The 9,559-nt window shown below is 45.3% G+C and overlaps 1 protein-coding gene across 2 annotated transcripts in view; it reads left to right on the top strand.

Annotated features, from left to right (window-relative positions):
* The first annotated feature begins 3,864 nt into the window (after nt 1-3,864).
* Nucleotides 3,865-9,559, top strand: part of Sec24a (SEC24 homolog A, COPII coat complex component) — a 64,073-nt gene continuing 58,378 nt past the window's right edge. Inside the window, exon 1 of one of the 2 annotated variants that reach the window (XM_021212010.2) lies at nt 3,865-4,407. In XM_021212010.2, the coding sequence (XP_021067669.1) occupies nt 4,311-4,407 (97 nt within the window). In that variant the 5' untranslated portion in view covers nt 3,865-4,310. The remainder of the gene's footprint in view (nt 4,408-9,559) is intronic. The other variant, XM_029546085.1, reaches the window with a different exon arrangement.

Below are 9,559 nucleotides of genomic sequence, written 5' to 3'. Positions count from 1 at the left end.
AGGGAGTCAGATCTTGTTACGGATGGTTGTGAGCCACCATGTTGTTGCTGGGATTTGAACTCCGGACCTTCGGAAGACCAGTCGGGTGCTCTTACCCACTGAGCCATCTCACCAGCCCTCAATGAGTCATCTTATCTTGGTGGTTCTCAACCTGGAGGTTGTCTAACAACCCCCTTCACAGACCTTCAGAAAACATGGACATTTACATTGTGACTCATAACAGTAGCAAAATTATAGTTATGAAGTAGCAGCGAACATGAGTTTGTGGTTGGGGTCATCACAACATGAGGAGCTGTGTTGAAGGGATTCAGCATTAGGAAGAAGGCTGAGAACCACTGCCTTAGCTGTCTGTGAAGGCAGAGGCAGCACAACTGGGTCCTGAGGGGCTTTTTGAGTGTGGGCATGGCTTCTGATTTTATGCAGCAGAAGATGAGATAAATTATAAGTTGACTGAGCAGGCAGGAGGAACGGCAATACATTTTGGAGAGCCAGAAGTACCTGTACAGAAGTGTCTGTGCCTGGGAACTAACAGGATGGACTAAGGAGAAAGAATCCAGAAGAAACACCCCAGGAGTTCTTGTGCAGGGTGCTACAATCTCAACACGCTGGGTAAGGAGAACAGGGGGGCTATAAAGGAGCCCCTCATGCACAAGGAAGCACCCCGGCCTGCTGTGTAATGGTCGTACCTGTGATGTGCTTCACAACAGCTGATGTCACATACAAGCAGGTGTCCTGGCACAGGCAAATGAGGGCAAAGGAACTGTTCCTAAATTGGAGCAAGGAAGTTTCAGAGAATGAAACTGTTGTTCAAATATCTATAACTGAATTGTTTTGTTTGAACCACAAGCAGAGTGACTTTTTGTTGTTGGAGACAGAGGCTCTCTACATAGCCCTGGCTGTCCCGGATATGTAGACCAGGCTGGTCCCAAACTCATAGAGATCTACCTGCCTCTCACTCCCAAGTGCTGGTTATAGGTATGCACTACCATGCCTGGCCTCGCCTCAGGATCTTAAAGTTGACTAATTAGAACGTAAAACATTCAGAAACTTAACCATAGTTTGGGTGTTAATAATAGCAACAAAGAAATTTAGGAGTGGAACAAAACAGTTTACTTATTAGCCAACTATTTATAGTTATTTAACTGATTTAACCAATCAGGTTATTTACTTTTAAAAATCTGAGCACAGAGATATTGCTTAAATGGGACAAAGTTCAAAGAAAGATTGATTTAACTAAATCAAACCACTGTGCCAAAGTCAACAAACCAAGATAATTCCAAAGGAGTTGAATAAAAAGAGAAGATTAAACCAAGGGAAGTTGGAAACCATGCCTTAAGCTTTTACCTCTTTGAAGAGAGACCACTTTTTTCCTGATCCCACAAAGCTTTGGCAGTTTCTGAGTTCTATTTTCTCTTTAAAGCAAGGTTTACATTCTTGGTTTGTTGTTGTTGTTGTTGTTGTTTTTGTTTTTTGTTTGTTTTTTGTTTTTAAAGGTTTATTTTATGTATGTGAGTACACTGTAGCTGTCTTCAGACACACCAGAAGAGGGTATTGGATCCCATTAAAGATGGTTGTGAGCCACCATGTGGTTGCTAGGAATTGAATTCAGAACCTCTGGAAGAGCAGTCAGTGCTCTCAATCACTGAGCCATCTCTCCAGCCCCTGGTTCTCGTTGATACTGCTTTGTTTTACTGCTTTTAGGTTTGTGTTTGAGATTTTATCATAGATGTTCTTAAGTGCAAGTCTGATTAAAAGTATCATCTTAAGCCAGGAGTAGTGGCATGTGCCTTTAATCCTAGCACTCAGGAGGCAGAGGCAGGTAGATCTCTATGAGTTCGAGGCCAACCTGGTCTACAAGGCAGTACCAAGAGCTACACTGAGAAACTGTCTCTAAAACACAAAGCAAAACAAACCCAACAGTTTCATCTTCATCCTAAAGAAACCTACCTGAATCTTGTAATAAGCTGTGGGGGAGTGGAGAGAAGGCCAGCAGTGAAGAGCACGGGCTGTGTTCCCACAGAGGACCAGGGAGATGGCCAGCAGTGAAGAGCGAGGGCTGTGCTCCCACAGAGGACCGGGGAGATGGCCAGCAGTGAAGAGCGAGGGCTGTGCTCCCACAGAGGACCGGGGAGATGGCCAGCAGTGAAGAGCGAGGGCTGTGCTCCCACAGAGGACCGGGGAGATGGCCAGCAGTGAAGAGCGCCGGCCGTGCTCCTAGCTCCTACAGAGGACTGGGCTCCTTTTCTATCACCCACATCATGGTGGTCACAACTGTCAACTCCAATGCTGGGGGATGCAGGGCCCTCTTCTGGTCGCTCTGGGCACTGCATACACATGGTATAAATACTTCTATGTAGGTACCCATACATTCAGAAAACAAACTTTAAAACAATCTTTTTTTTTTTTTTTTTTTTTTTTTTTGAGATTGTTGAATTCCACTCAGAGCAAATATATTTTAGTATGGTTTTGAGGTAACTACTAATGAAATCAAGGTTAGGATAAATTTGTATATGTAGTTGCCGCTTGCTTCTTGGGTCTGACAGTAGTCTTAGACTGTGCGCTTTTTCTGTAATACATCATTAGATAGTAAATGAGTTAGGTAAGACGTACTTTCGCCCAAGGTTGTGAAACTCATGGCATATTACGTTTCAATCAGCAGCACACATCTGCGAAGGACTTTGTCATCTGCTTGGAGCAGGAAAAACCAAAGTAGAATGAAGATCACACTGATATCACTAAGTATGTTGCATAACCAACCAGTTTCTACTTCTCTTTGGCCTTGAAAGTCAGAAAGTCTGTTTGGGGGTAAAAATAAAAGCAACCCACAAACTACTTGCCCAGAAAGGACATTTGAACTACCCGCCTTAATGTGAACTCCCGTAATGTAAACTGCCTTTAATTTTTTTGAACTCAGGGCTTCTTCCTACAAGGTTAGGGAAACTCTTTACGAGTACCCTACATATCTAACCCCCTTTAAAGAAGCTGAGTCGTGGTAAATTTTGCAGGCTGGTCTTGAATTCAAGATCTTCTCGCCTCACTTTCCAGTATCCAGAACTACAGGAGAACACTACCAATAAAATTACCATTTTATACATAAGTACACTGTAGCTGTCTTGAGACACTCCAGAAGAGGGAGTCAGATCTTGTTACGGATGGTTATGAGCCACCATGGGGTTGCTGGGATTTGAACTCCGGACCTTTGGAAGAGCAGTCGGGTGCTCCTACCCACTGAGCCATCTCACCAGCCCCCCAAAATTACCATTTTAAATATGTTATTCAGTCCGGAGCCTCAGTATTAACTAAATACTTGTTATTAGAAGTTGCGTAGCTCAGTGGTAAACTAAGGGCTTCCCAAGACATTGGATTCCATCGTCAACACTGGGATAGGAGAGAGAGGAAAGTCGGGGTGACCATGGTACGGACAGGCTAACGACAAAATTAATCTTAATCCTCCCGTTGAAAAGAAGAAGGCTTCCTTCCTCCTTAGCATCATCAGACATTTTAACCTTGACCCAGGATCTTCACTCCAGCCCTGGCTGACCCGACTAGGCCGCCTTCGAACTTAGAACAACACTTCTGCCTCGACCTGACTGCCGCCACGTCCCACTTTGTCATACACACGTAATTCAACACCTCTTTTTAAAATTCTCTTGCACTCTACACCTAGCACATCGCCTCGGCTGAGCCGAGGACATCGGTCGTCTCAGGTAATCCTCCGAGAATCCGGGTCTCTCCTGTCCCACCCAATCCACTGTAAAAAGTCCGCACCCCCCTCAGATCCCCCGGGCTGTCAGGAAGGTGACGTTCTCCACGCCGGGGATTTTCGCAGCGGTGACACAGGCTACTTCCGGCGTGCGGCGGGAGTCCGTGACGTGGCGGGCGAGTCCCTGCACGGTCCTCCGGGCCGGGACACGGGACTGTCAGGTGCCCTCGGGGCAGCTCCCCGGGGACAGAGAGCACCGCCGCGGCCTCCAGCCGGAACCGGAAGTGCCACGTGTCCCCACTGTGCCTGCGCGGCCGGCGGCTCCGCCCAGGGCCTCCCTCCTCTCCGGGTTCGGCTGGCGCCTCCGAGCCCGGCGTTCCCAGCCCCGCCGGCCTGACTCCGGAGCCTCTCCGCGCCCCGGCCGGGTCTTGGCCACCGGCGGGCAGAAGACACCGACACGCCATGCCTCGCCTTTGACGCGCCACCCCCGCGTGTTCCGCTCCTCCGGCCTCCAGGTCCCTGTCCTCGGTTTTCCTGGTGGAGCTCTTAGGCTCGGCGCTGCGGTCCACCCCGACGGCTCCGTCCTGCCCTGAGATCCCCGGGCGCCATGGCCCAGCCCCGGATCCCCGCTGCCCGCGGCGCCGCAGCTAGCCTCCAGGCCCAGAACGGAGCCGCCTCAGCCTCGGGGTCTCCCTACACCAACGGTGAGTGCCTCACGGGGGCGGGGAGGACGGCACGGCTCGAGCCGGGGACAAGTCCCAGCCAGGTCTGCCGCGGGGAGTGGCGGATGACGGCCTGGCCCCGGGAGCCGCGGTGGATGGACATGCACCTGCAGATCCACGCTGGTGGCACTGTTTCATGTGTATTTATAGGTTCAGCCTGCAAACAGTAAGCACCTGCAGTATGCAACGTCTGACATAAACAAGAGGTGAAAAAGAATCGTAGACGAAATCAGTTCCCAGAACTGCCTTATGGAGGTCATAGTGTCTGGGTGTCATCACGCTCTGCGCCACCTCAGTCCTGTGTCCTGGAGGGCAGGGTTCACCTCGGGTCTGCAGGCTCGAGGTGCAGGGTGGGTGGCGGGTCGTGCTTATTAATACGAGTTTGCAGAGATGAATGAATGGCTCCGCCTTTGGCAGATCCCTTTAGGACTTGCTCATCTCTGCAGGAATCTTTCTTCAAGGATCTTCCTACGGCTGTCCTTGGGCCTCCTGTTTAGTTTTTCAGTTGTGGAAGAACAAAATAGATGGGTGGCTAGGGCTTCGTTTCTGGGTGGCTTCCTCTTCATTTAGAACGTAAGTTAGTCACAACTCTCTGAACCCTAGAGAGCAGACATCTGGCACTATAATTTATCATTTGGCGGGAGAATATCTTATAATTGGATATCTCTTCTAGGATTTCTGAAGCCTTCCTACAGCGTGATTTGCTAAGCTTATTTTAATTGATATAATAAAGACTCATTTTCTGCCTACTTACAAATTAGCCTACAAATCTTTGCTTTATGGGAAGAAGACAGGGAGAATAATGCTAAAGGACTTACTGTGCCCATTTGAAGTTGGAGAAAATAGCCAGTGACTAAAATTGCTGGTTACAATGCATTTAGAGAAGACTACTGTTTTCTTTACAAAGAGGGTTCTTTGTAAGACTTAAAAATGTCTGTGGGTAGGCAGCTATGTGGGCAGGGCAAGAGAAGCTGAGAATCACTGACAGGTTTTTAACTCGAGTTGTTCCTTAAGTTTATAGTAAGAGATTATGTAAACTACATTTTCTTCTGTGTGGCACTGACATTTGCCCAGAAGATGCAATCATTCACTTTAAGGTGAAAACAACTGAAGATGTCTCCTGTGTGGGTTTCGCTTACGAATTGCACTTAAATGACAAATTCTCTAAATGTGCCACTAAGCTTACGGGCAAGCAGAGCTGTGAGGATTTTGAAATGTTTTTGCAGGATGTTAGGCTCTGTTGGAGATTGTCCATTGCTAGCTATTGATTGATTGATTGATTGACTGATTGTCAATGTCTTGCTCTTATCTCCAGTTGACTTGAAACTTATGGCAATACTCCTGTCTCAGCTGCTCTAGTGCTTGCATTGCAGAGCTAGAATTTCCATAGCCCACTTACTTTGTTAATTTGGTCAAAACCAAACATGGACCTGTTGCACATCTATGTTCTGACCTTGGGCATAAGAGTGCACTCGTGTCTGGGTTGTTTAGAGCCATTTGGGAATTCAAATATAGAATTATGGTTCAGGATGGTAGCAGCTGCAAAAACTTCATCCAACAGACGGAGTAGAGAGACAAGACTGTAAGAATAGGGGCTGGATGAACGGCTCCGTGGTTAAGAGCACTGACTGCTCTTCTGAATGGTCCTGAGTTCAAATCCCAGCAACCACATGATGGCTCACAACCATCCGTAATGAGATCTGACGCCCTCTTCTGGTGCATCTGAAGACATCTACAGTGTACTTACATATAATAAATAAGTAAATCTTTTTAAAAATTATTTAAAAATAAATAAATAAATAAATCTTTTTAAAAAAAGACTGTAAGAATAAACTGCTTGAGTTGCCACTTTTACCTTTTTTATTTTTGTTGTTCTTGGTTGTTAGGGTGATTTTTTTTTTTTAATTTTATTTTTTTACTTTTGAGGTTATCATATAACTGCATAATTTATGCCTTCCCTTTCCTCCTCGGTCTTTTATAATAACCTTCTTTACTTATTTTTGTTTTATTGAAGCAGAGTTTCTCTGTGTAACAGCCTTGGCTGTCCCTGTAGACCAGGCTGGCCTGGAACTCACCTGCCTCTGCCTCCCAAGTGATGAGATTAAAGGTGTATGCCACCACTGCTTGGCTATAATAACCATTTTTAAAGGTTTTTTTGTGGGTTTGTTTTGAATTAAGGTCTTACTTTATAGCCCTGGCTGGCCTGGAACTTCCTATGTAGACCAGGCTGGCCTGAACTCAGATTCACCTGCCTCTGCTTTCCAAGTGCTGGCATTAGAGACTTGTGCCATCAGAAGAAGCTCATCTCAATAGCTTTTCGTGTGTGTGTGTGTGTGTGTGTGTGTGTGTGTGTGACAGGCTCTCACTATGTCTTCATGGCTGGCCTGGAACTCACTATGTAGGCCAAGCTGGCCTCAGATGCTCAGAGAGTTTCCTCCCTCTATCTGCTGAGTACTGGGATTAAAGGCGTGCCCAGCCTATAGTGCCCATTTTTGAAGTGTGTTTTTAGTGGAAGTGTTGTCAGTCAGTGACTGATCTCCTGTGTTAGGAGGTTGTTTATTCATCTTTAATTTTGAGAAAAGGGTTGTGGTACTGAAAGTAGGCTCAGGAGGAGAAATGGAGAACAGTCGCATGCTGCAATCTATGCTTGCTAAGCTCATGCAAGTCAGTAATTGCTGCTTACACATTCTGTTTGGGTTTTGTTCTGTTTGAGACAGGGTTTCTGTGTAGCCCTAGCTGTTTCCTGGAACTGGCTTTGTAGACCAGGCTAGCCTTGAACTCAGAGCATGCCTGGTAGTTATATTTGAAAAAAATCTTAAGATGATGGTTTAATGTACATGTTAACATGTTACAGTAGTTACATTTTTTATTTATTTATTTATTTATTTATTGTTTTTCGAGACAGGGTTTCTCTGTATAGCCCTGGCTGTCCTGGAACTCACTTTGTAGACCAGGCTGGCCTCGAACTCAGAAATCGCCTGCCTCTGCCTCCCAAGTGCTGGGATTAAAGGCGTGCGCCACCACGCCTGGCTTCATNTTTTTTTTTTTTTTTAAGGATATATTCATTTATTATATATATATAAGTACACTGTAGCTGTCTTTAGACACACCAGAAGAGGGCATCAGATCTCATTACAGATGGTTGTGAGCCACCATGTGGTTGCTGGGATTTGAACTCAGGACCTTCAGAAGAACAGTCATTGCTCTTACCCGCTGAGCCATCTCGCCAGCCCCAGTAGTTACATCTTAAGATATCTTTTAGTTTTAACCAAAACACAGCAAGAATGGCTATTTTTATTTTCTGTAAATTGCTTTTTTTGCTGTAATTCTGACACTAAACCATTTTGCTCTGTGATAGGTTATTATGTTGTATTATAATCTTGATTATCTAGAAAGGTTTTTTTTAATAATGATTTGTTTATACATATTTCCATTGCAAAATATTGATAGTGAGGCTTCAAGCCAACTATCTCATCCTGACTGCCATGGTCAGGGTAAAGGAGATAAGGGCTCTGTCTTGTGTACATCCTTTGCTGGCTGTTTGAACCAACTTGCCAAGACAGTTAGAGACTGAAGCTTTGTTAACATGATTTCTTTGTAATATTTATGTAATAGTTACCTTTTACATATAGAACTAAAGCTGAGAGAGGTCGTATCCTTTCCCTTCCCCCGATAGACTTTTTTTTGTTTTGTTTTGTTTTTTGTTTTGTTTTTGTTTTTGTTTTTCGAGACAGGGTTTCTCTGTGTAGCNCTGGCTGTCCTGGAACTCACTNTGTAGACCAGGCTGGCCTCGAACTCAGAAATCCACCTGCCTCTGCCTCCCAAGTGCTGGGATTAAAGGCGTGCGCCACCATGCCCGGCACTGTTTATTTCAATGAATATGTATTGATTTATTCATAGTAGGATTAGAGCACATTTTCAACTTATAGATAGTTCAATTTATTTATTTTAAATCTTGTGTGCATGTGCGTGGTGTGTGCGCTGTGTATGTGTGTATGGTGTGTGTGGGGGTGCCTATATAAGCCAAAGGTGTTGGATCCTATAGAACTGGAGTTGAGGCGGTTGTGAACCATCTAACATGGGCTCTGGAAATTTAAGTTGGGTCCCCCCTGGAAGAGCAATACCTGCTCTTAACTTCTGAGCCATTTCTCTAGCCCACATTTTCAACTTAAAAAATATTTATTTGTGTGTGTTCATACATTCATACTTCTTTGTGTGTGTGTGGTGATATATACATATCTACATACACATACACACACACACACACACACACACATGCCACAAATGTGAAGGTGCCCTCAGAAAGTAAAAAGGGGCATTAGATCCCCTGGAGCTGGAGTTACAGGCAGTTGGCAGTTGTGAGCCACTTGATATGGGTGCTTGCCACTGAATTTGGGTCATCTGGAAGAGCCGCAAGTTCTCTTAATGGCTGAGCCATTGGTCCAGCTGCTTGTATAGGAAGTCTTTAGTCATGAAACAGGCTGTGACTAAAGGAGATGTCTAGTCTCTTCCACTGGTTATTGTGACCAAGCTCCATTGTTTTCAGAATGGGCAGTAACTCGGCTCCCAAAGTCATCTCTGTACCTCTATAAGCACTTATCACATTGTAGGCCAGAGATAACACTCAGAGTAAAGCACCTCTTTAGCAAGTACAAGACTTTAGGTTCAGTGCCCTGGACTGCAGAAGCCACAAGAGGGTAACACTGTTGCATGTAGTAACCATTGAACTGCTTCTTCTGTGTCTGCTGATAGAGGGAGGGCTCTGGAGAGACTTAGTAACAGGAACTAGAGCTCACCGTTCTGTTACAGTGTTGTCAGGCACTAGACAGTGGCACTGTGACTATCATCTAATTACTTACCTACTCTTCTTCTTGATCCCAGGACCCAGATCCTTGAACTAGTATGAGAATGGGGATCAGGGCCTTATATTTGGTTCCTTTATAAACAACATAAAGTTGCTGACAATTTTTAAGTCTGCTTCTTGCTTTATTTCCCTGTTTTTTCTCCCTGATCTGAGTTTTTGGTTTTTTGGTTTTTTTGGTTTTTCGAGACAGGGTTTCTCTGTGTAGCCCTGGCTGTCCTGGAACTCCCTCTGTAGACCAGGCTGGCCTCGAACTCAGAAATCCGCATGCCT

This window comes from Mus pahari, chromosome 14, assembly GCF_900095145.1.
Source record: "Mus pahari chromosome 14, PAHARI_EIJ_v1.1, whole genome shotgun sequence".
NCBI classification, from domain to species: domain Eukaryota; kingdom Metazoa; phylum Chordata; class Mammalia; order Rodentia; family Muridae; genus Mus; species Mus pahari.
The sequence above is the reverse complement of the archived record's forward strand: the minus strand, read 5'-3'. Positions and strand labels throughout refer to the sequence as shown.